Below are 24098 nucleotides of genomic sequence, written 5' to 3'. Positions count from 1 at the left end.
CTCTGTGCTTTAGGGGGTGCAGAAATATCCGCAATCCTTACAATCAAGGCCTAAACCAAATCAAGCAAAAGACAGTGAAATACGAGATCCTGGAAGGACATAAATACACAACAACCACACATCCATAGAATCTAATTACAATTGTGATGTTTTTCTTTGAGATCAAAACTGTAACTGACATACCACAGGAGATTTAGATGCAAACTTACGCGCATAACCAAAAACCATAACGAAAAACATTTTTTCTATCTATAATTGATAACTTTATCTTCCAAGACCTGGCCGTAGTCGATCGATGACGGGAAGTAGGCGCTTCATCTGGAGCGAGGATAGTCGGGAATCTCAAAAAGCAGGTAAACAAAATAACTGCCTGTGCATGAAAAAACAAAATCCGAAAACTACACACACCTTCATTAAAATGCATGATCATGAAGGCACAATGTGGCATCAGTGTGAGGTTATTTATAAGCAGGTAAACGTTGCCGTGCACATGCAGTGGCCTGCGCTTAAATGACCCTCGCGACGGGGCAGCACAGACCCCGCCGTCATAACAGAACAAACCCAAAAATACACCCCATGTTTCTATTTATCAGCCCAGTAGTGCTTTGTTTAGCAGTCAGTCAGCATACAAACCTAATGTAAGAGACAAAATGTGTCGGAAACTCATTATTCTTACGACAGCGATTCAATTCTGTCCCCATTTGTTGTTAGCCAGGTCAGCCGCAGGTTTTAGCCGTTCCCTGTTTGTCAAAACGTTATATACATAATGAATTGTATATACTTGTAACGCGTTCTCGATAGGAACTAACCCCCTTTTTCTTGTTTATTGCTCAATTATATTTTCGTACAATGTTTTTATTCCATCTAACGTTAAAGGGGCTTGTTTGGATTCTGTTGTTGATACCATTGCTGCTGTAGCGTGCTAAACAGGCTCTGTTAACACACATGTAAATGATATAATGTGTATAATATATCATAATATCTACTTGTAAATGTTTAAAATGATTCATTCTTATATTGCATCTCTAAATACGTGTTCTGGTTCAGCCACCAACATCTAGGTTGCTATAGAGGCATTACGCGGCTGTTAGCCAAAGCTAACAAAAGCCGATGGGTGTTATTTGCTGTGGCACGATGTGTTTATATGTTTAAATGAAAACTTATACATGTATTTTTGTTGTGGAACTAAAATGAACTATTAATAAATGATGATATACATGATTCGTGATAATTATACGTGAGGCTAACATCATTCTCAGTTTACCTCAGAGGTACCTTAGCACGAAGCAGTGTCTGTTAATGTTTAGAAAAAGAAGAGTTTGAAATAAATTGATTTAGTTGGCTTTGATTTTAGTTGGATGTTTTAAAATTAAGGTATTTAAAAAAAACAGTAGACTTGCCATAAGCTGTTGCTTAAACTTACTTAGCACCTTACACATCACATTAAATCACAGCAGAATTTAGACTCAATATTAAAGAATATGAGCTATTAATAAATACAATGAGTTATTCTCTTATTAAAAGAGAATTTAATGTCAACCAGATGTTATTTACACTGTCATTATTTAGTAATTTTGTCAAATTATGGCATTCATGCAAGAGTATACTATGGAAATTGTCAGTAAATCGATTTGTTGAACATGATGTTTATAATATTGTCAATAAAACACATTTTGTACACTATTAATGAAATTGGCATTACATTGGTTTCTCATTTCATTTGTTTATATTTTAGGATTAAGTGAGTCCACTGACCCGGCATGGGGGACATGAAAACCCCCGATTTCGATGACCTGTTGGCAGCATTTGACATTCCTGATATTGATGCCAAAGAAGCTATCCAGTCAGCCCCGGATGAGGTGGAGGGGCATCAAGGAGCAGGTGGAGCATCGCTTATAAAATCTGGTGATGCTTCAGTAGGTGAAAGTTCTGCCTTACGGTCACCCAGCCCATCCACAGATTCCCAGAGCGACCCATCTATTGTCAGTGTGATTGTGAAGAACCGCGTTCGTCCTGAGCCATTTGATGGTGGCGAAAATTCAGTACCAGACCCACTCAACCATAATGGATTTGTGTCATCTGGTGGGTCAGTACATATGTCTCAGTCTCGAGGCCAGCCGAATGGTGAACAGTGGCCTGTATGTAGCTCCAAGGCAATTCCAGAGACTGCAGGACAGCATGGATCGTCTGGCGGTTCCAAACAGGGGAGCAACATCTTCAATAAGCTGAAGCCTTTGATGGCACAAGGTGCTGGAGACTCTGTCGGGAGGGCACGGAAAATGCAGCTTCTGCAACAGCAGCATATGCAGCAGGAGATGAACCTTGAAGGTGCAGACAAGGCAAAAGCTCCTGCAAATCCAAGTGGGGCAAGCGGAGCAGCATCTCCTTTCTTTCCTCCACCTAAACCACTTCTTTCCACTCCTTCCACAGCCTCATCCTCCTCGCCGTCATCATCGTCTCCCTCAGTTGGCTCCAGAGTGTCTGGGGCTGTGGCCTCGTCTCCGCTTGCCACTTCTTTAACAGAGCCGTTTAACGGAACACCACGTCTTAGTTCGTCTGCATTTAGACGTGCAGATTCAGAAGAGGAGGACTCAGATCCTGATTCTGGAGGGTCTTTAGTCATTCATGAGAGTCCGGACTCTCCTACCCCTCCGAAACTCTCACGTCGACTTCGGTCATCCCCTGAAAATTCACAGTCTCCTTCTATTCCCCCTTCAACATCCATATCACCAAATGCTTACCCCAAACCAGGTGACGTCCCCTCCGCATCACCTGCTTCTCCTCGTGCGCAACAGAATTGGCTGTCAACAGCCGCCCAAACAGGAAATGGAAAAAGTTTACCTCAAGAAGAGAGAAACCCAGAGCATGTGATTGAAGAACGGGATTCTCCTGAAAGCCCAGAGCCTGAAATGCCCAAGTCCTCCATGCCAACATCTGCAGTTACTAAAAGATCCTGCAGCCCAGCGGCCGCCTCATCCCCTTCTGCAGCCCTTCGTGAACCCAAGGAGGAAGATGAGGAGATGGAAGTAGACAAAGCATCTACAGAGAATGGACAAGATGCGGAGAACACAGATGGTGGTAAAGGGGATACAGATAAAATAGAGGTAGATCCTGCGCAATCCCTTGAAGCGGAGACTGGCTCGTCAACAAACAGTGATGGAAAAGCTGCAACTGGTGGCAAAGCCCCTTCTAGACCTCTTAAAGTCCGCATCAAGACCATTAAGACGTCTACAGGAGGCATCACTCGCACTGTTACTCGAGTAGCAGGTAAGGGAGGTGCTGCTGCCAATGCAGGAAAAGATGCAAATAAAGGCCAAACAGGAGGTCGAGCCGGTCCCGTGAAAGGTGGGAAAAAAAATGACACCACTGCTGGTCAAGGCGTGAAATGCTCAACCCTACCAGTATCCACTTTAGAAGCCAGTAGTGCCATGCTCGCTGCAGCCAGCAAGGTTCAAAACAAAATGACCATGCAGTCAGATAAAACTAAAGTCTCCGCCACTGCAGTGAGCATCACAAAAGCCACCACTCTACCTGTCGCACCAGCTGTCGGCGGGATAAGCGTACGTCCTACAGTCGGTAAAACCACCAATGGAGGGACTATGCCATGTAAACCAGCATCTATCGTCAACAGCACTGGTGCTGTTATTTCTCGAAGCCAGTCCAGCCTAGTCGAGGCCTTCAACAAGATCTTAAATAGCAAGAACTTGCTTCCTAGTTACCGTCCAGATCTCTCAACCCCTCCACCGCCTGAATGGGGTCTTCCTATGCCTGCCGCTGGCTACCGCTGCTTGGAGTGTGGAGATTCGTTCGCTCTGGAGCGCAGCCTGGCTAGACACTACGACCGTCGCTCTTTAAGAATAGAGGTGACCTGCAATCACTGCGCAAAACGGCTGGCTTTCTTCAACAAGTGCAGTCTGCTGCTACATGCTCGCGAGCACAAGGAACGAGGCCTGGTCATGCAGTGCTCACATTTGGTTATGAGACCAGTTACAGTGGAGCAGATGATTGGCCAGCAGGACACTACCCCCATTGGTAACTTCAAAATTCTGCAGTTTTCTGTGAACGCTTAATGTCATACACTCAATGCTGAATGCCAAATGTTCTGTTTGTAGGTATGCTTTCTCCGTCACTTTCCTCTCCACCTTTGACATCCTCCACTACCCCTGCAGGGACGATTCCTGCACCGTCCACTTCCAGTCCACTCAAAGACTCCCCCTCTCCAGGCACGGCTTCAACTCAGCCCAGTCCTGCCCGTCGTGGACCCCAGAGTCCTCAGGCATTGATGCCGCTGCCCTGCAAGAAAGGCGAAGCTCTGCAATACCACAACTTCAAGTGTCCAGAATGTCAAGCCCAGTTTTTAAGCAAGGCTGAATTAGTGACCCATTTCCAGCAAATCAGAGCTACTCCAAACTCAGTAAGTTCTAATACTATAAACATACTAGAATTGTCTAGAACACTTTTTCTATATCTGATGACCTGGTTGGACGAGCAGGTCTGATTTTTTTTTCTGCAGACGTTTGAACCAACCCTGCATCATTTTGTTTAAACACTATTTTTCAGCATCATGATTATATGTGTGTGTACTATAAAATGACTCCATGGTGCAACACAACATAGTTAAAGTTATTGTCTGTCAGTTTACACATTTACTCAGATCCTGATTTTTTTAAACTGACCCAAAAGTACATGTATGAACTTGATTTACTAATTTCCTACACTCTATTTCTTTTTCAGACTTGCACGCTTTGTTCTCCTCCCATGATGCTGCCTAACTGGTGCAGTGTGTCGGCTCATCAGCGGATCCATAAACACCGCGCACCTCACGTGTGCCCAGAGTGTGGTGGCACTGCCCGCCAGGCCACATTTCAGACGCATCTGGAAGAGTCCTGCCTGCATTTTGCTAGGCGCATCGGCTACAGGTTTCTGGCCTAAAAATATTTAGTTAAATCGCAAAACACTTACTGTTATCTGCAAGATTTCCTGCAAGTAAACAAAATAAAAGTGTTGCTTTGGACATGCTCAAATCTCCAACCAAATCTTTTCCTTTAGGTGCTCCAGTTGTCAGGTTGTGTTCGGAGGTTTGAACTCTATCAAGTCCCACATTCAGACGGCTCACTGTGAGGTGTTTCATAAGTGCCCCAATTGCCCGATGGCCTTCAAATCTGCCCAAAGCGCCCAAGGGCACATCACTTCCCAGCATCCTGCACTCACAGCTGCACAGGCCAAGTAGGGTGACCCATCACACACAGCTTAATACAATTTTTATAATATAAATAAATTCTTTGAGGTTATTAACTTTGTACTGTTTTTACAGGATGATCTACAAGTGTGTCATGTGCGATACAGTTTTTACCCAGAAACCTCTGCTGTACATGCATTTTGACACTCATTTAGCCAAACAGAAGGTGCATGTGTTCAAATGTCCAGACTGCACTAAACTTTATGCCCAGAAAGGATCCATGATGGAACACATAAAGGTAGATATCCTTAATGTTATAATGAATTTTTGTATTATTATTGTTATTATTATTATTAAGTATATTTTTATTCCTGAATACAATACAATATAATAAATAATTAACATATTTTTCTATTAATATTGTTACATTATAATGTATTATTAATAAAGTAATAATATTAATAATATGCTATAATGAATTGCAATATACAAACTACACTGAACGGCCACTTTATTAGGTACACCTGTCTAACTGCTCATTAATGCAAATTTCTAATCAGCCAATCACATGGCAGTAACTCATTGCATTTAGGCATGTAGAAATGGTCAAGATGATCTGCTGCAGTTCAAACCGAGCATCAGAATGGGAAAGAAAGCTGATTTAAGGGACTTTGAAAGTGGCATGGTTGTTGGGGCCAGACGGGCTGGTCTGAGTATTTCAGAAACTGCTGATTTACTGAGATTTTCACACACAACCATTTATAGGGTTTACGGAGAATGTTCTGAAAAAGAGAAAATATCCAGTGAGTGGCAGTTCTGTGGGCGCAAATACCTTCTTGATGCCAGAGGTCAGAAAAGAATGGCCACACTAGTTTAAGCTAATAGTTAAAGCAATGGTAACTGGGCTACAGCAGCAGAAGACCACACCTGATGCCACTCCTGACAGCTAAGATCAGGAAACTGAGGCTACAATTCACACAGGCTCACCAAAATTGGACAATAGAAGATTGGAAAAACGTTACACCTGTCTCGATTTCTATTGCGACATTTGGATGGAAGGTTCAGAATTTGGTGTCAACAACATGACAGCATGGATCCATCCTGCCTTGTATCAATGGTTTAGGCTGGTGGTAGTGGTGTAATGGTGTGGGGGATATATTTTTCCACACTTTGGGCCCATTAGTACCAATTGAGCATTGTGTCAACGGCACAATCTACCTGTGTATTGTTGCTGACCATGTCCATCCCTTTATGACCATAGTGTACCCATCTTCTGATGGCTACTTCCAGCAGAATAATGCGCCATGTCATAAAGCGCAAATCTCAGACTGGTTTCTTGAACGTGACAATGAGTTCACTGCACTCAAATGGCCTCCACAGTCACCAGATCTCAATCCAATAGAGCATCTTTGGGATGTGGTGGATCGGGAGATGGATTATGAATGTGCAGCTGAAAAATCTGCAGCAACTGCATGATGCTATAATGTCAACATGGACTAAAATTCCTGAGGATTATTTTCAGTATCTTGTTGAACCTATGCCAATGAAGGATTAAGGCCGTTCCGAAGGCAAAAGGGGGTCCAACCTTGTACTAGTAAGGTGTACCTAATAAAGTGGCCAGCAAGTGTATGTGTACATTGTGTTCATTTTTATAATATTTTATGAAATAGTAGTTATTATTGTTATTTAAATAACTATCTTTTTTTAAAATCATTATTTTATTATGATACAATGCATTTAAGGATTGTTTAAATGAAAGAATACATTGTCATTTTGCCTTTTGTGTTACCCATTCTTTTCACATTCCCTGAAGAATGTGGTGTCAAAAAAGGCATACAGTAATACTCTTGGTTAGGCATTTACAAAGTGATTTCTCTGTATCACGCTGTCTAAAGCTCAAACCAAGTACAACAGCCGCCTCGGTGTGCAAATTATCATGCTATCCATTCCGTATCGCTTTAACCAAAGTCGTCTTTTAATATTTCCCATTAGACTGCTCACAGAGGCTTGTCTGTCAAAGCTGAGACTCCGCCCACCACCTCTTCTCCCGTCTCCGCCCCTGCCGGTAACTCCACCTCTAAACCCAAACCAGCAACAGAAAACAATTCAGATGAGCTGAGCCAGGGCCCAGGAGAGGAGGAAGAGGAAGGGGAAGACGAGGAGGGAGAGCAGGAAGGAGAAGAGAGAGAAGATGAAGAGGAGGAGGAGAATGAGGAGGAGGAGCAGGTGAGCTCTCCAGAGAGCGGGAATATGGAGTGGAGGTGCAAGGAGTGCAAGAAGCGATTTCCAGAGAGAGAGGATTACATCGACCACATGAAGAATGAACACGGAACGGTTGGTACTCTTAAAAAAATAACAGAGTAAGCACAAGTAAACTGATCAATTGAGCTTCTAGCAATTTCTTGTGACTGCTGTAAGAGAAATAATATATTTAGTTTTATATATTTTGAGATCTGCTTTAGAAAAGCTTATTGTTAGAGTATATGTGTGGTGTTTTTGTTTTTTCTTTAAAATCCATTACATGCAGTGCTTCTCACACATACACTTTACTTGGTCAGGCCGCCCAGATATATTAACAGCCGCCCAATTATATTTAGTATATTTAGGCCCAATCCCAATTGTACTTTGGTACCCTTTCCCCTTGGCCCTTACAATCAAGGGTGAAGGGGAAGGGCTTCAAAATGTACCCCTAAGAATTGGGACAGCACCTGCACACGTCATCATGTGTCATCGCCATCTTATGCTCCATATGAGTTCAGACGATGGCGACTGCTGGAGTAATTCCAGTTGTGCTATTTTTGGTGTTTATCTTCAGGAAATCACTGAAGGCATTTATTATGTCATCATAACCATCTAATGTGCCAATAAGATCATATCTGTGTTGTGCACACAGTGGCCATATTCATCTATGTAAACACACCAAAAACAACATTAACATTATAGCAGACACTGTAAAAAGCCCATGACAGCCACTAGACATTACTAGTGGGTATTCCAGTGTCATCGAGTGTCAGAATGTTGTGGGATTGCTGCACAGGAATATTATTAGAGATAATAAATAATAAAAGTTTTTATTTTAGCGTTTTTTTTTTGTTTTTTTTTTTTTTTAAAGCAAGATGGTAAAACACGAACACGGTTATGAATATATATATTAAAATGTGTTTGTTTGTTGTAAAAACTCGTAATAATGACAAAAAATACTAATTCGTTGATCTCTTTACTTCCGGGTGCAGCTGTGGCTGGTGTATTCTGGGAAATTTTTCTTACCCCTTGGTTTCGAGTGTTGTCCTGAAAAATCTTCGTTTGAAGGGGTGTATACCCCTTGCCTTTAGCCTTACGCCTTCCAGCTAAAGAGAATTTCGACACCACTACCCCTTCACGGGCACCTGCAAAACGAGTGGTAGGGGTAAGGGGAAGGGCTAAGGGGTAGAGTTGGGATTGGGCCCTAGTGACACTTTTTTTTTTTTTTTACTATTATTATCATCCTTTTACACTCTTTTGTATCTACCTAATATAACCAAACATGCGAGATTGATTAAGTAGTGGAAAATCCTTTCTTGTTTGCCCGTTTCGTTCTGTGAGTGCGTGAACTCTCAACACTCTCACATGCTCTAAAGACCCACAGACCCATGCACCTTTCTGATACTAAACTCGCCTATATTTTTTATTATTAAATTATTATTATTGTATTATTATTAAATGTATTACATTATAATCATTTTTAATAGGGGAAGTGAAATCTTTTCCAACTGAGATATTACAAAATCCTTAGCATTTAGCCTTGTATAATAGTTATAAAACAAAATTAATTAAACAAAATTATTACCAAAAAAAAGTTATAAAAAGTCTTACATTTCACTTGGTGGAACCTACAGAAACCCTGTCAAATGTGCTTTTATTTTCTTCTTCTAGGTAATGAAGAAATTTCCCTGCAGATTGTGCGAGCGTTCATTCAGTTCAGCCAACAGTCTTCGTCGGCATGTCCGAATAATACACGAGGGCGTCAAGAGAGTCTTCCACTGCCCGTGAGTCGAACATTACTCAACTGCAAATCAGGGTTGAAAATTAACAAGGGCTCGTGGTACAAATCTCCCGCAGGTTTAAGTTAAGAGGGGAAAATATAAAAATATGAATTATCTACACTAATATTATATTTGTACATGTAGTTTGTATTCAGGTTAAATGAATGAAAATGAACTTTGCATGCTTATAAATTCTCATCATAACATACAAAATGCAGATATGAAGTAAGAAATTAATTTAGCAGCTTCAGTGATTATTACGGTGATTTTGTCAAAAGTGTTAAATCTATGCTAAACTAATGACAGGGACTGGAAGGTTTTGTATGTGAGCCTGGAATATGTCATGCTCAAATCTATAAATGTGTTAATATGTAGGTTACAGATTGATGGATTGAAACATTCATGTTGATTTAGGTAATTGGTAATTTTTTGGCATAAAAGTGTACACGAACACAATTAAGTTATAAAGAGTCCCGCGGGAAATCAATAGCACTCGGCAAATATTTTCCCCAAAAGGACAATGTAATTTCTGATACTGTTACAAATTCACTTAGACCATTCTATTCCTTTATAAAACTGTGCCATAATTATATTTATCTTGTAAATCTGTCTATCTCCCACAGGCACTGCTCAGAAGGCAAGCGAACATTCAGTAGTCGTCTGATTTTGGAGAAGCACATTCGGGTCAGGCACGGCATCAGATCACGACAAACAACAGACAGAACGGTCAGTTTAACCACTCTGCCTCTATTGTATGTTACTGTGCACACACCACTTATTCAGCTGCTGGAAATACCGAATGAATGTCTTTTTATTTTGTTTTTTTATTATTATTATATATTTTTTTTTGATGCAAAAAAGCCTATGCTGAGCTGCACTGGATTTACTCTCCCTCCAGCCATAGTCACTGTGTGATGTGAAGCAGCTTTCACACCGGACATAGAAAGCAATGCGCTATGAAACCCATTCATTTCAATGGCTTGTGCTGTACAAAAATGGTTAGTTGCTGCACTGTGAAAGTGCAAGAGCAGCAGAACAAACTATTGACTACTTTATGCGCTGCGGCTCAAAGTAGCTCAATATTCAACTTTGTACAGTGGGGGAAAGAATTATTGAGCACGTCATCATTTTTCTCAGAAAACATATTTCTAAAGGTGTCGTTAACTTTGATAACAACCAAAAAAATCCATATATGCAAAGAAAACAAATCTAATTAGTTTACAAATGAAGTTGTGTGTTATAAAATGAAATGACGCAGACAAAAAGTATTGAACACTTGAAGAAAAGGAGATGTAGAAAGGCAGTGAAAGGCCAGACAGCTGCTGAAATCTCCCAGTAGTTCATTAACCCTCTGCCTTTCGTCATTGTAAATTAATATCAGCTGCTTCAGTTTAACATCTACATTAGCAGGACGATGAAGATGAAACCTGGCTGGACATTTCAGCAAGACAATGATCCAAAACACAGCCAAGGAAACTCTGAAATGCTTTCAGAGAAAGAAAATCAAGCTGTAGAATGGCCCAGCCAATCACCTGACTTGAATCCAATAGAGAATAAAAAATAAAGATCAGATTTGATAGATGAGACCCACAGAACCATCAGAAAAACAATCAGGTAGCGTACCAACAGGACATTTATATCTAATATACTTGTTCCTGCTGCTTGCAATAAGGCTACTGTGCTATCATGGGTAAAGTGACACCTCTCAACTTGTTCACTGTCAGTAAATAGTTGTTGTTTGCTTGTGTTTTTTTTTATCTGTATAATTTGAGTTAAATTTAAAAAGTCTTGTCGGTGCTAGTGGTGTAGTGGTTAGTGCATTGACACATGAACTCCGGTGCTTGCGGCGACCCGGGTTCGATTCCGCCTCGCGGTCCTATGCCGATCCTTCCCCTCTCTCTGCTCCCCATGCTTTCCTGTCAATTATCTATACTGTCCTATCAAAAATAAAGGTGAAAACCCCGAAAAAATAATTATAAAAATTTTTTAAAAAGTCTTACAAAACTACTTCTTATTATTGAATAAAATAATAAATAATTATCACCAAGCATTTTTAGTATTCTTTTTCAGCCAAGTGCATTCAGAATTGTCTTTTTCATCTCAGAATGTTTATTTTGGTACGTAACAGTTCACATATTCATTTGAATCTCCTCTCGCAGAACGCTCCGAACACTAGAAAGCGCTCTCTTCCAGCTGACGGAGCCGGCAGTTCATCAGAGCTCGACAATGAGAGCGGAGCTCCACCAGCAGGGGGCGGCACCGACACCGATGACGTCCCCGGAGAGGACACCTCGGGTCCAGCTAAGAGAACGCGAGCGTCTGAAAACCGTCCAGTGGAGCAGGAGGAAGAGGACGGGACATTCCGCTGCACACCCTGCGGCTTCACCACACAGGATTGGGAAGAGTTTCAGAGGCACATTCCCGTCCACTGTGACGCAGAGAACGCGCCCCAGCAGTGCCTGCAGTGCGGAGCCTGTTTCGCGTCAGCCGGGTCCCTCAGCCGACATAAATTCATCACGCACCGCTTACGCCAAGGTCAACATGACAGAAACGCATCGCCTGGTGCATCACCGCAGTATGGATCCCCGTCCTCACCGAAAGCGGGCGAGGATGGGGATGGAGGGGTCAGCTGTAGGGTGTGTGGGCGACGCTTCGATAAAGCCTCGGACCTTAACACACACTTCCGCACGCACGGCATGGCCTTCATCACAGCACACAGGACCGACAAGCCCTTGTAGAACGAGAGGAGGAAATAAAATAGGAAAAGCCATTGAAAAATGGGACTAAGTTTATTGCAATTAATTCGAAAAAAACGTAACGTTGTTATGATCGTAAGGTGACCTGTCTTCCGGAAACACACAGATATTAAAAGATACTTGCTCTCTCTTTGTAATATCCCAAACTTTTTCATTTTAGGTCAAGTATGTATCTAAGATTCGTTCGTCTTGCTTGAAAACTACTAAAGCAGTTTGGCGTCTGCCGGGCTTTTTGCGACATCCACACGAACATTAAAGCAAAAAGGGTGCTAGTGAAGGGTTTGTTTTTTTACGAATAAAGGAAAACACTGACTTTTAAATGTAACTATTGTACAGACATTGTAGTACTGATATTTATTTATATTGAAGCATTCATCGGTCTTTTGATAATCACTGAGAACTTAAACAACAAGTGAATGGAGCGTTTGTCGTGTCTGTGAGGAGATGTACAGCAGAGGTCAAATATGGATTGTAAAGTTAAAGTCATGAAAGGTCAATATAAGTAAACATGGATTCATTTCAGTCACAGATATACACTCGAGCACATTTTCTATGTGTATAAATGCAGTACATCACTTTGATATGGTTGTTGCATTGGAAATGTGAACACGTTGAGTCTTTGTAATTTTTATTATTAGCTAAAGGTGGATATTGAAATACTGCTAGTGAAAGCTTGCGTTCGGAGACAGATGTAATTTTCATGACTTTGTCTGAATCCAGAATCGACACTGAGTTTGAAGGATTGCTTGTGTTTTATGATAAATTGTGTACAAATATGAATGTCGTTTGTGTATTTTTTTTTTCTTTGATAAGAGTCTTTTCTATCAGGATGTACTGTGCTCGTTGAAAACCACATTTCTTAAACAAAATAATATTGTGATCGTGTGAATTATGTGTGAGTGTGACTTTCTATACCTTCAGTAATATATGTATATGTCCCATACATAGACAGTCTATAGACAGCCATCTTATTCTGTGATGACCTGCCTGTTTCACTGCCGTACATCTGTGTCAGTTCTCTTTCTAAATAAAATGGTAAAATTGGTACGGTAAAGATTTTTGTGTCCTTAATTATTCTTTATATAAAAATAATTCCTTACATTTATATAGCAGTTTTCTGGACACTCGATCGAAGCACTTTTCACAATTTTGGGGAATCTCATCCACTTGGATGACACAAAGGCAGCCATATTGCGCCAGAGCGCACACCAGCTGATTGGCGGAGAGGAGACAGTAGGTGTGTCCAAAATCACATACTTATGCACTATTCTACGCCATTTTGTAGTATAAATAGTGTAAGTAGTGCGTTCACACTGAAAACTCTAAGACTAATAAGTGCACTCATTCAGCTGGTAAAGTGGTGTGTAATGATGGACACTTCACACACCGACCGCAGGTTTGCTCACGTGGTGGAAGGGGCGGAGCTATCGGGCGCATACGTTGGATTACTTTATTTTGGATGGTGAAGCAAAATTCTCCTACGAGAGTGATTATAGCGCCTCCAGATGGTGAATGCGGTTATACTCGTGGCAGGTTTTATTTGATAGTTTAGTCATTTATTTCTCTGATTTAGCAAACGTTATCAGGGAAACGGTTCAAATTTCCGCTTAGTTAAAAAAAAAAAACATTAGTGCTTTATTTGGGACAACACTGCATACATACACTGTGCTGTTAAGTGTGTAAGTGCACAAGTACATAGTATATATTATATAGTGTGCCATTTGGGATGCAGCTAGTGATGAAGGGTGGGTTGGAGGCCATGATGTACAGAGGCTGTTTGGCAAATTTGGCCATATTTAAAATATCAGTGGTTTAATGTAAGGGCTGCACGGTGGTGCCGTGGGTAGCACGTTCACCTCACAGCAAAAAGTTCGCTTGTTTGAGCCTCGGCTAGGTCAGTTGGCATTTCTGTGTGGAGTTTGCATGTTCTCCCCGAATTCGCGTGGGTTTCCTCCGGTTCCCCAAGAGTCCCAAGACATGTGGTATAGGTGAATTAGGTAAGTTAAATTGTCTGTAGTGTATGTGTGTGAATGAGTGTGTATGGACGTTTCCCAATAATAAGCTGCAGCTATAAGTGCATCCGCTGCGTAAAACATATGCTGGATAAGTTCTCGGTTCATTCTGCTGTGGCGACCCCAGATTAATAAAGGGACTAAGCCGAAAAGAAAATGAATGGTTTAATTTATGGGAAATAATAATATATTGGTTTATTATCATTTTAATTAAAATATTAAAATATTTTAGATTTTCTTGTTTTCATGTAATTACCGAAACTGTGTATTTCACAGCTGTTGGCTGTGACTGTTTGTAATCATCCCCTGCAATTTTGATCAGGCATTAATCCTGTGTCCCTCTTTCGAAAAGCTACATGGTAAGTAGATTCTCCAGTCATTTTGAGGAAAATCTGTCATAAATTCTGAAAATCTGTTTGTAACTTTAAGCATTCACACACAAACTTTCACACATTCACAAACTTTTTTTTTCTTGCAGTTTTTCTGGAGTTTTTATAAAAAAAGTTCAAAACTGTGCATGCTTACATGTGCTGATTAGCATCTTTTAGCTATAGGCTCAGAAGTAAATAAAATGTCACTACCGAAACTTGTGGGTAAAGTGTTTACTAAGCTTTATTTGGGGGCACTAGGGGTATTACGCAATACAAATTGTGTGTGACATCATCAGAATTGTTGTTTTAATGATATGACAAATCATATTATTTTGTCAGTCATTTTATTGAGTGTAAGCTCACTTTTTTGACTTGTCTGCATTGTGCATACTTCTGACTTGAAGACAGTATTAAATAACTCTAATAATAACTCTAATAACTAATAATTGTATTTAGTACGGTATGGTACGGGTCGGTATGCTTTTATGTTCATTTCCACTGTAAAAAGATATCAAAAAGTGAACTGTTTATGTGTTCTTACCAGATATTTACTGTCAGATATGTGTCTGGCAAATATGCTTGCTGAATTTCAACATCATAGAAATTTATATTAGCACAAAATGTTGACAATCTGATTCAGATTGAAAATGTTGTGGTCACACCTGAAACTTTACCTCAATATGTCAAAAATAAAACATACAGAATTATCAACCAAGAGGTTTTAATAGCGTTTACTTTTGATTTACTGTCAAACTAATGAATCTTTAGCTTTGACATCATCAACTTTATGCCTTTTACAAAAAAAACAATGGATTAAAAATAAAACAAATCTCATAAATTACTATTTATATGATGTTAAGAATTTAATTGTTACTGTTAAAATAACAAAAATAGATTTAGAATATAGATGTAAACAAAATCTTAATAGATCAATACATCTCTTATTAAATTAGAAAATGTTGTAGTGACAATTTTGGGGTGAGGACAAATATTGCAAAACTTTTTGAAAATACAATATAAGAATGAACTGCACAATTCCTAGAAATGTGTACATTGGATAATATACAACTTGCATACCTACAACATCTTTCATCAAATTTTTCATCAGAATTTCATCAAGATGTTAACAACTGTGAATTTAAACCAATTCTACTCACTCTCAGAAATAAAGGTACAGGAGCTGTCCCTGGGGCAGTACCTTTTCAAAAGCTACATATTTGTAACTGAAGGGTCCATATTGGCATAAAGGTACTTTTTTAGGTACATTTGGGTATAATACGCACCTTTTAGGTACCACTTTGGATTATTTGGGTACAAATATGTATCTTTTAAAAAGGTACTGCCCAAAGGACAGCTCCTGTACCTTTATTTCTGAGAGTGTAAACTGGCCATTATATAAATAGTACAAAAAAATTTTAAGACCTATTTTAAAGACAATGAGTTCACCCGGTGACTCAGTGGTTAGAACTATCACCTCACAGCCAGATGGTCGCTAAAAAAAGCTAAAAGTTTGCACGTTCTTCCCGTGTTGGTGTGAGGTAAACTGAATTGAATAAACAAAATTGGCTGTAGTGTATGAGTATGAGAGTGTATGGGTGTTTTCCAGTACTGGGTGTGGATGGAAGGGCATCCGCTGTGTAAAACATATGCTGGAATAGTTGGCGGTTCAATCCGCTGTGGCAACCCCTGATAAATAAGGGACTAATCTGAAGGAAAATGAATGAATGAGCTCTCCCAGTTAATAGAATTGAAGATTATTTTTAAAGCATGAGCATTATCACGATAATTTGTAAATGCACTCAATGTAAACGGTAACAATTTAGGTTCCAAAAGACGTTTAATATACTCTCTTTCACTTTACCCTACGTCTGCTGAGGTTATAGAAAAGATCCCGCTCTTTTTGTTTTCTTTAATGGTGTCAAAACTCTGCGCACCCTCCATCTCGACAGTTTGCTGGAGCGCCGCTGTCGGGTCTTCATGATCCACTGCCTCTGAGTCAGGATGATGAACTCCAATCAGCAGCTCGTACAGTAATGATCCCAGAAGAGCCCCGACACACGTTACGATTATAGGCACCCACCACCATCCATGTCCAGCCCTGACACAACAACAATCAAAGAATTAAATTACCTTTTTATATCAAAACTACATCTTTGTATATCAAAACTGAGCGCATGTCAGTTGTCTACCTTATAAAGTAGCTTGTAAGTAAGAAGTTGGAATGTTCGACTGACCTGAACACCTCGTCTCCCCAGCCTGCGATGTAGGAGAAGAGTCTTGGGCCGAAGTCTCTGGCTGGATTGATGGCATATCCGCTGTTAGACCCCATGGAGATCCCGATCACCAGCACGGCGGCTCCGACAAGCACAGGCTCCAGACCTGCAGGTGCAGGTGTGTTATGAGCATCTCCCAATGCAAGAACACACACCAGCAGAGCAGCCGTGCCAATGATCTGCAGAACAGGCATTTGTTCATTTCAAAACTGAATACATTGTTCAATCTCTCTTTTAATCTTCATAATCGTTCTAATGTCGTTCTAATTTAAAAAGATGTTTCGCTATTGGTGGATTTTCCCATTTACTTATGACAATATCCACTTCAGAAAAGACTATAAGTGTGATCCATTGCGACTAAAATGTATGTTATTTATTATTATCTTGACTAATTGTATGAAAGTATAACTCTAAATGTTTTATGAATGAAAGACTAAATCTTAAAGGGATAGTTCACCCAAAAGTTGTCATTTTTATGAGTTTTCTTTTTCTGTAGAATGCAAAAAAAGATAGTTTGAATAATGTATTAACCTGCAACCATTAGGTTAGAAAAAACAACTACTATAGAACCACTACGCCAACACCGAAAAAAGAAACTTAAACCGGTTGTTTGTGACAACTGAGGTTTAAGTAAATGACGGCAGAATGTTCAGCTTGGTTGAACTATTCCTTTAATGCCTGTTCAAATTAATAATAATTCCTTACATTTATATAGCGCTTTTCTGGACACTCAAAGCACTTTACACAATGGGGGGATCTCCTCATCCACCTCCAGTGTGCAGCATCCACCTGGATGACGCGATGGCAGCCATTTTGCGCCAGGCCACACACCACACACCAGCTGATTGGTGGAGAGGAGACAGTGATGAAACCAATTGAATATGGGGATGGTTAGGAGGCCATGATGGACAGTGGGCAGATTTTAATGCCGGGGATAAACCCCTACTCTTTTCAAAGGACATCCTGGGATTTTAAACGACCACAGAGTTTCGGGACCTCGGTTTAACGTCTCATCCGAAAGACGTCGCTCACTGAGCAGTATAGCGTCCCCGTCACTATACTGGGGCATTAGGATCCACACAGACCGCAGGTTGGGCACCCCCTGCTGGCCTCACTAACACCACTTCCGGCAGCAACTTAGCTTTTCCATGTGGTCTCCCATCCAGGTACTGACCAGGCGCAGTCCTGCTTAGCTTCAGTGGGCGACCACGTGAGAGTTGCAGAGAGCTAGCTGCCGGCTGCAGGCAAATTAAGTCATCATACTCATCCTCCACTTGTTTCAAACCTGTTTGAGTTTCTTTTTATGGCTGAAGTTAATTTAAAAAATGCGTTGAACACAAAGGAAGATATAATGAAGAATGTTGGAAGAATAGAGCCATTGACTTCAGTTTTTTTTTTATTGGAACTATTCCTTTAACCAATTAAAGATGCGCTAAGCAATATTTGGGAAAATAAATTAATTAATTAACAAAAATAAAGGGGTTTGTCTCGTAAACACAGCAGAGACAAATTGGTAATTTTCATTTAGTATGTTTATATTTTACACTTCCTCTTTTACATTTTTACATCATTCATTTTACAAATGCATGTTCAGTCCATTACTGACCTGGTCTACCACTCCTCCCCACAGACTCAGATAATCTGCTGGATAAGTTGAGAAGATGCCCGCTGTAGCCGTGGCACCACTGACTGTCAGATGCCCTCCAGTGAAATCCATTATGGCGTCTGTCAACAAACACATATCAATAGAAACATTTGTTTTTTATATATAGATTGCATATGAGATAAGCAGAATTATAGGAGCCATGTAAATATTTAATGTCATGTGGCCAGGGGAAAACGTGAGAGTCATTGATTGTGAGTTAAAGGGGACCTATTAGGCCTCTTTTTATAAGGGTGCTTTCGCACTAGCACTTTTGGTCCGCACCCGGGTTCGTTTGACGTCATAGTACGGTATGTTTAGCTGGTGTATACGTGTCTTCTGAACTCAAGTGCGCACCCATGAACCGTACCTGATTCCGCCTGAAAGAGGTGGTCTGGGGTGCAATTCATGCAAACTCTGGTCCGGTTCACTTCTGGTATGAATGCAATCGTACCAAATAACTGAAGTGAACCGCCGACTGTACAACAAACTATCGTTTTTATAACGTTCATTCGTGTGTGTGTATCACATACTGTACCTAGGTGACAAGCAGGACTGAGCCATGGCAAACACAGTCATGTCTGCTTGTATCCTCCAAAAACAGTTTCTGCATGTTTATAATGTTTTTTTTTTTGCAGCAGCAGCAGCAACAGATGGACGTGTATCGCTTTCTGTATGTCCAAAACTAAAAGCTTCAGTAAAAGCAAATCGACAGGGATTAGCGGAAGTCTTTCCATTTTAGCGATTTGCTTTCGTGACCGTCACCTAGCATTGGCCTTCCATATAAACAAAACAGCTGCTCGATAACACAAGCGTTCAGAAGGAAAAAAGACAGTGTAAACACAAACTAACCGAGAAGGTGGCTATAGGGGGTACAGTCGAACTTGGGTAAGGTCCAGCCAAATGAACCAAATGTGAAAGCACCCTAAGATGTAAAATAACTCTCTGATGTCACTACAGTGTCTATGAAGTTTAATCTCAAAATACCACACAAATAACTTTTAGGCTTTGATCCAAACTGTGTTGTTTTGCTGAGGGTCGTTTTAAATTCAAACGAGATTGTGTTTCCTCTTTTCAAAAGCTACAAATGCCTGTGTGTCAGCATAGAAGCGGATCAAAACTCTAACAGCAGACAGCTGCTTCTCACTCAGGGCTGTCTATGCTAATGAGGGAAAGATCGTCACTAATGGGCGGGGTTTCCCCCTTTGATGACAGTACAAGCAGAGAATGTCAATCAAAGTGTTTCTACATACTGTTTTTATGAATTGTGATAATTTAAAAAATAGAAATAATTATTGTTAACCATAAGATGCAAACCAAATTGTTAACCAAAAAGATGCATATTCACAAACTGTTGCCAAACAACTGTGTTTAAACCGCTTATAAAAGTGATTTTTGCATAATAGGTCCCCTTAAAGCACCTGTTGCTGGCAGAAAGGGGGTGGTAAATGTGGGAGTTCCCCGTTGATGTTGACCATATTATTCATCAATTGGATTTTAAGTCTGTCTTCGTCTTTCTGTGAACACTTGGTTGTAAAATGTGCGACAAAGAAAACAAACAAGACGCACATGCAAGATGATTGACGTGTCTCAAGTTACCCCCTCCCTCAGCTCTTGCGGCTTTATTTCTGTATCGGCCACCTCAAGGATTAATCTCCACTCACCATAATACTGCAGGGCAACCGTTGCTGCAGCCAGAAATGCACCGAAGAGCTGCGAACACACGTAGAAAGGAAGACGAGTCCACGAAAACCTGCCCAAAACACACAAACTGACGGAAACCGCTGGATTCAGGTGAGCTCCTAAAACACGAGACAAATATCTGCTCAGTGCTCAGTCACGTGCATTGTATTAGGTAAACCGTCGCGGATCTAACGTTACTTAGAAAATTAACTGGCTACGTTATTTAAAAGCTATTTCAGCTCAATTTATGAATGATATGCTTTAATTGATGTCTTAATGATATAATATAGAACTCTATTAGTTCCTACCTGACACTCCTTTTGCAATGTAGATGCCAAATGTGGTTCCCAGTGCGAAGCCCAGGTTGATTGACAGGTACTCTCCCTTGGTATTCTGAGAGGTGGTGACCTGAGCCACTGATCCACACCCGAACAGCTTCAGTGTGGAGGCAGCAATATTATATAAGCAACAAATATGAGAATTAATCATGTGTATCCATATGAAGAAGACACAGTGTCTATAGTGAGAAGGTTTATGGCAGTATGAGATGCTGTTAATTGTATTTCCAGTGAAGCGGTGGAAAAGATTAAGCAGTTCAAAGTCTTCAAACAGGCTTGAGCTCCATAAACGAGCTCCTTAATGGACTATTATGATTATGATTTATACTTTCTTATAAGTGCTTTTTCAGTTTTATTTGAAATTACACATCTTTAGTGATTCTTGAAACCTGTAAACAAAATTCTTGCTGCCTGATTTTTTTTAGTTGAATCAAATTGACTTTTCTAGTCATCTCAACTTACTAATAATATTAAGAATTAAGTTGCAACCTGATTAACTTATTAAAAAAAGGTTAAAGCAACACAAATATTTGTTGTCTTGGCTTTTTTACAGTGCAGACCTTCTTTACACTTTATTTAGAGTTATATTAACTACTACTCACATCTAAAATTAAGTACAATGCACTTGATGTGCTCATATTGTATTGCAGAAGACTATTAAGCTTGTAAACAGGTAGGGTTAGGGACAGGTTTGGTGGTATGTAGGTTTAAGGGTTGGTCAAGGTTTAAAGGATGGGTCCACAATGTAATTATAAATGTATACGTACAAAAATTAATTACAGATGCAATTGCATGCCAATAATTGCAAAATATAAGTACAATGTATGTACTGTATATACAAAGTGCAATTATTAATTGAAATGTACGTTCATAGTAGGTAATGAAACATAAAATAAAGTGTAACCAAGAGGAAGAACCTGGAGAAACAAAAACATATATCGAATTTAGTTTATATTTCCATTCGTAAAAATGTTAGGTGACCAAACTCTTATTTTAATCAATATAATCGTTTAATAAAATATTTAGTTTTGTGAAAAGTATCTATATAATATTCATTTTCAAAATGGGGTGTGTATGGTCTTTAAATTATGCTTTAATTTTGTGAAACTATAATTACTAGTAAGGAAAAAAGATTTTTAAGGGGCGGGTGGAAGGTCCCTATAACAAATATTTAATACACTGTAAAAAAAAAAAAAATGCTGGGTTCCACACTAATTACCTAATGTTGTCGCAACTTAAATGTTTTTACAAATTGAAGTGGATTAAAACTATTAAGTTACCCCCCCCCCCCCCCAAAACAAGTAGTTTAAAAAATTGCTAATAATGTTTTTGAGTGTATATACTGTACTTCAATCACAAAATCTACACCTAACATCAAAACGTGTAGTATAATTTGTATATTTTCATTTTTAGATTTCACATTTTTGGTGGAGATTAAAACGTAAAAATACATTACAAATGTTAATATTATTTTAATTTATTGGGTATAATTTTCATTATACCAAACACATTAATTTTCATTATTAAATAAACATTAATATTAGTTTCTACATTAATCATGATGTGTAATGAATTAATCAATTAGAATGTGCTATTAATTTGCCAATTATAATCAATTGACAATGTATAAACACACACACTTCATTTGTTACCATTTCTTAATTTTACTACCCAGATTTATCAATTTTACTATTTACTAATTGACAGTAAAATTAATAACATGAATAATTAAAAGTCGTATGTTTATTAACCATCATTAACATTAACTAAGATTATTAAATATTGTAGACTGTAAAAAAAAATCCACTCAGTTTCCAAATTGATTGTGTTAACTTGATTGTTTTTACAAATTTAAGTGGATTGAATATAAAATAATTCAGTTGTTCCAAAGAAATCAAGAATTGTTTTGATTCAGCTCATTTAAATAAGCAGTTTGAGCAAGCAGTAAGTGGAGTGTTTCATTGTTAGTTCATTTAACCTAATTGTTAAAGTTCCCAAATAACATAATACGAATCTCCAAACATTCATAAATTTAAGCCTCAGTTCATGTAGCACATGTTCATGATGCAAATGCAATTGTTAAGATTTTTGACTTACTATTAAAACATAGACTCCAAAAAACTCCGCCAAACATTCTCTGGGCAGACGACTCTTGATTCGGTATCTCCTCAGCAGACGGTCCATCACTGCACTTTCTTCTGTTTACAGTGAAGTAAATGCCAGATTCATTAGATTATGGAGAAGCTCTGTAATGAAAACATGCTCATCCAGAAGAACTCATTATCACAGCACACGAGTAAACTCAGAGTGTCTGTTGTGGTTAAAGTGTGTTTTATGTGTCTGTCAGGGGAAGGATAGACCATTACAGGTAGTACATTGCCCTTTTGTGTCATAAAACGATGAGCAGTTTATTGTTAACCTTTATCTGTGATGCACTGTTGGCATATACAGGACTATGTGCAGAAATATTTCACTCTTCACTTTAAAAAAAAAAAAAAAAAAAAAGTTTTTTTTTTTGACAAATTATACTGGAAAACACAGCTTAAAGGCACAGTTCACCCAAAACTAAAAAAATCCCTTGTTTACTCACACTAAACTGGTTCTAATCTTTTATGAATTTACATCTAACATTGAAACAAGATAAGGAAGAAATTCTGAAGAATGTTCAGAAAAAAACAGCTATTGACATGCAGGGTCCGAGTTATACATTGGCAATCATGGGGATCTACTTTTTTGGTAGGTTATCAAATTTATTTATTTAAATGACATCAAATGAATGAATAAGACGTGTTTAAGTTTTCAGTGTTTTGAGTGATATTTAATGCATTCTGATGTACAGTAACCTCTGATTATATCAGCTTACTATAGCTCAAACTATGCATCTAAATTTACTTTAACTTGAATATAAAACACCAATTTCACAAGAAAAGTGTCTCGTGACCACTTACAAAACCATCGCTGCTCTGGATCTGCAGGTTTATATTGTTGAATGATTCTTGCAGAGACTGATTGGTGCAATTATGGATGAACCCCTATAATGTATATTTGTATTATCTATTATTTTCATTTATTCATTCATTTTCTTGTCGGCTTAGTCCCTTTATTAATCCGGGGTCGCCACAGTAGAATAAACCTGTCAACTTATCCAGCACGCTTTTACGCAGCGGATGCCCTTACAGCTGCAACCCATCTCTGGGAAACATCCACACACACATTCATTTACACACACTCATAAACTACGGACAATTTAGCCTACCCAATTCACCTGTACCATCGAACCAGCGACCTTCTCGCTGTGACAGCACTACCTACTGCGTCGCCCCTATCTATTATTTTAAATATTGATATTATTATTTAATATACAAATCATGGAAAACTATTTCTCACTATTTAAAGGCTAATCCGCCCATACATCTTCTTTTGACGCCCTTCAGGGGGGATTGAGTGTTAATCAGGGGGGTCAATCCCCCCCAACTCCCCTTGTAATTCACACCCTCTTGACATCCATAACATGCTATCAAAGTCAACGGTTTTCAAACATGCTATCAAAGTCAAGTTTTTCCACCAACATTCTTCAGTATATCTTCCTTTGGGAAACTCAAGCAGGTTTGAAACAAGTGGAGGATGATGAGTAAAAAAAATATTATCTTTTTTTTTTTAGGTGAACTGTCTCTAAAATAAATCATAAATCATGCAAAATACTTTCAAGAGCAATTCATTTAGGTGTAATAGTTGACTAATTTTAAACAAAACTGAATATAAAACATAAATACATGCTAAAAAGAAAACTATTGCATGATGCTTTATATGTATTATACACTT

General features: G+C 39.1%; 3 protein-coding genes and 1 non-coding gene across 8 annotated transcripts in view; 3 read left to right on the top strand and 1 right to left on the bottom strand.

Annotated features, from left to right (window-relative positions):
• The first annotated feature begins 47 nt into the window (after positions 1 to 47).
• Positions 48 to 13007, top strand: znf687b (zinc finger protein 687b). Its single transcript, NM_001347673.1, has 10 exons — positions 48 to 353; positions 1736 to 4032; positions 4113 to 4414; positions 4735 to 4919; positions 5050 to 5226; positions 5315 to 5477; positions 7172 to 7513; positions 9092 to 9204; positions 9825 to 9927; positions 11361 to 13007. Exons 2-10 carry the CDS (start codon positions 1761 to 1763, stop codon positions 11937 to 11939), a joined length of 4236 nt encoding a protein of 1411 aa, NP_001334602.1. The 5' UTR covers positions 48 to 353; positions 1736 to 1760; the 3' UTR covers positions 11940 to 13007.
• On the top strand, positions 6954 to 7092 carry LOC137488578 (small nucleolar RNA SNORA13). Its single transcript, XR_015517363.1, has one exon. It is a non-coding gene; the product is annotated as a small nucleolar RNA SNORA13 (small nucleolar RNA).
• A 1556-nt stretch (positions 13008 to 14563) lies between the features above and the next one.
• On the bottom strand, positions 14564 to 23748 carry aqp10b (aquaporin 10b). Of its 5 annotated transcripts, none has more exons than XR_015515620.1 (7): positions 22374 to 23599; positions 20247 to 20373; positions 19920 to 20057; positions 18220 to 18338; positions 16575 to 16792; positions 15730 to 16438; positions 14564 to 15520 (listed from the first exon to the last, which is right to left on the bottom strand). XR_015515620.1 is itself a non-coding variant. In XM_087293743.1 (6 exons), the coding sequence occupies exons 1-6, from the start codon at positions 22458 to 22460 to the stop codon at positions 16198 to 16200; spliced, it is 930 nt and encodes a 309-aa protein (XP_087149869.1). In that variant the 5' UTR covers positions 22461 to 23748; the 3' UTR covers positions 14564 to 16197. The 5 variants fall into 5 exon arrangements, 3 of the variants coding, with proteins under 3 accessions (XP_087149869.1, XP_087149870.1, NP_001076516.1); XR_015515621.1 differs by having other exon boundaries at positions 15908 to 16438; positions 22374 to 23329; XM_087293743.1 differs by having other exon boundaries at positions 14564 to 16438; positions 22374 to 23748.
• Positions 17743 to 24098, top strand: part of mllt11 (MLLT11 transcription factor 7 cofactor) — a 369526-nt gene continuing 363170 nt past the window's right edge. Inside the window, exon 1 of the mRNA XM_087294707.1 lies at positions 17743 to 17779. The gene's annotated coding sequence lies outside the window, so the exon portion shown is untranslated. The remainder of the gene's footprint in view (positions 17780 to 24098) is intronic.

The sequence above is a fragment of the Danio rerio genome, chromosome 19 (assembly GCF_052040795.2).
Source record: "Danio rerio strain M-AB ecotype USA chromosome 19, GRCz13ab, whole genome shotgun sequence".
Lineage (NCBI taxonomy): Eukaryota > Metazoa > Chordata > Actinopteri > Cypriniformes > Danionidae > Danio > Danio rerio.
The sequence above is the reverse complement of the archived record's forward strand: the minus strand, read 5'-3'. Positions and strand labels throughout refer to the sequence as shown.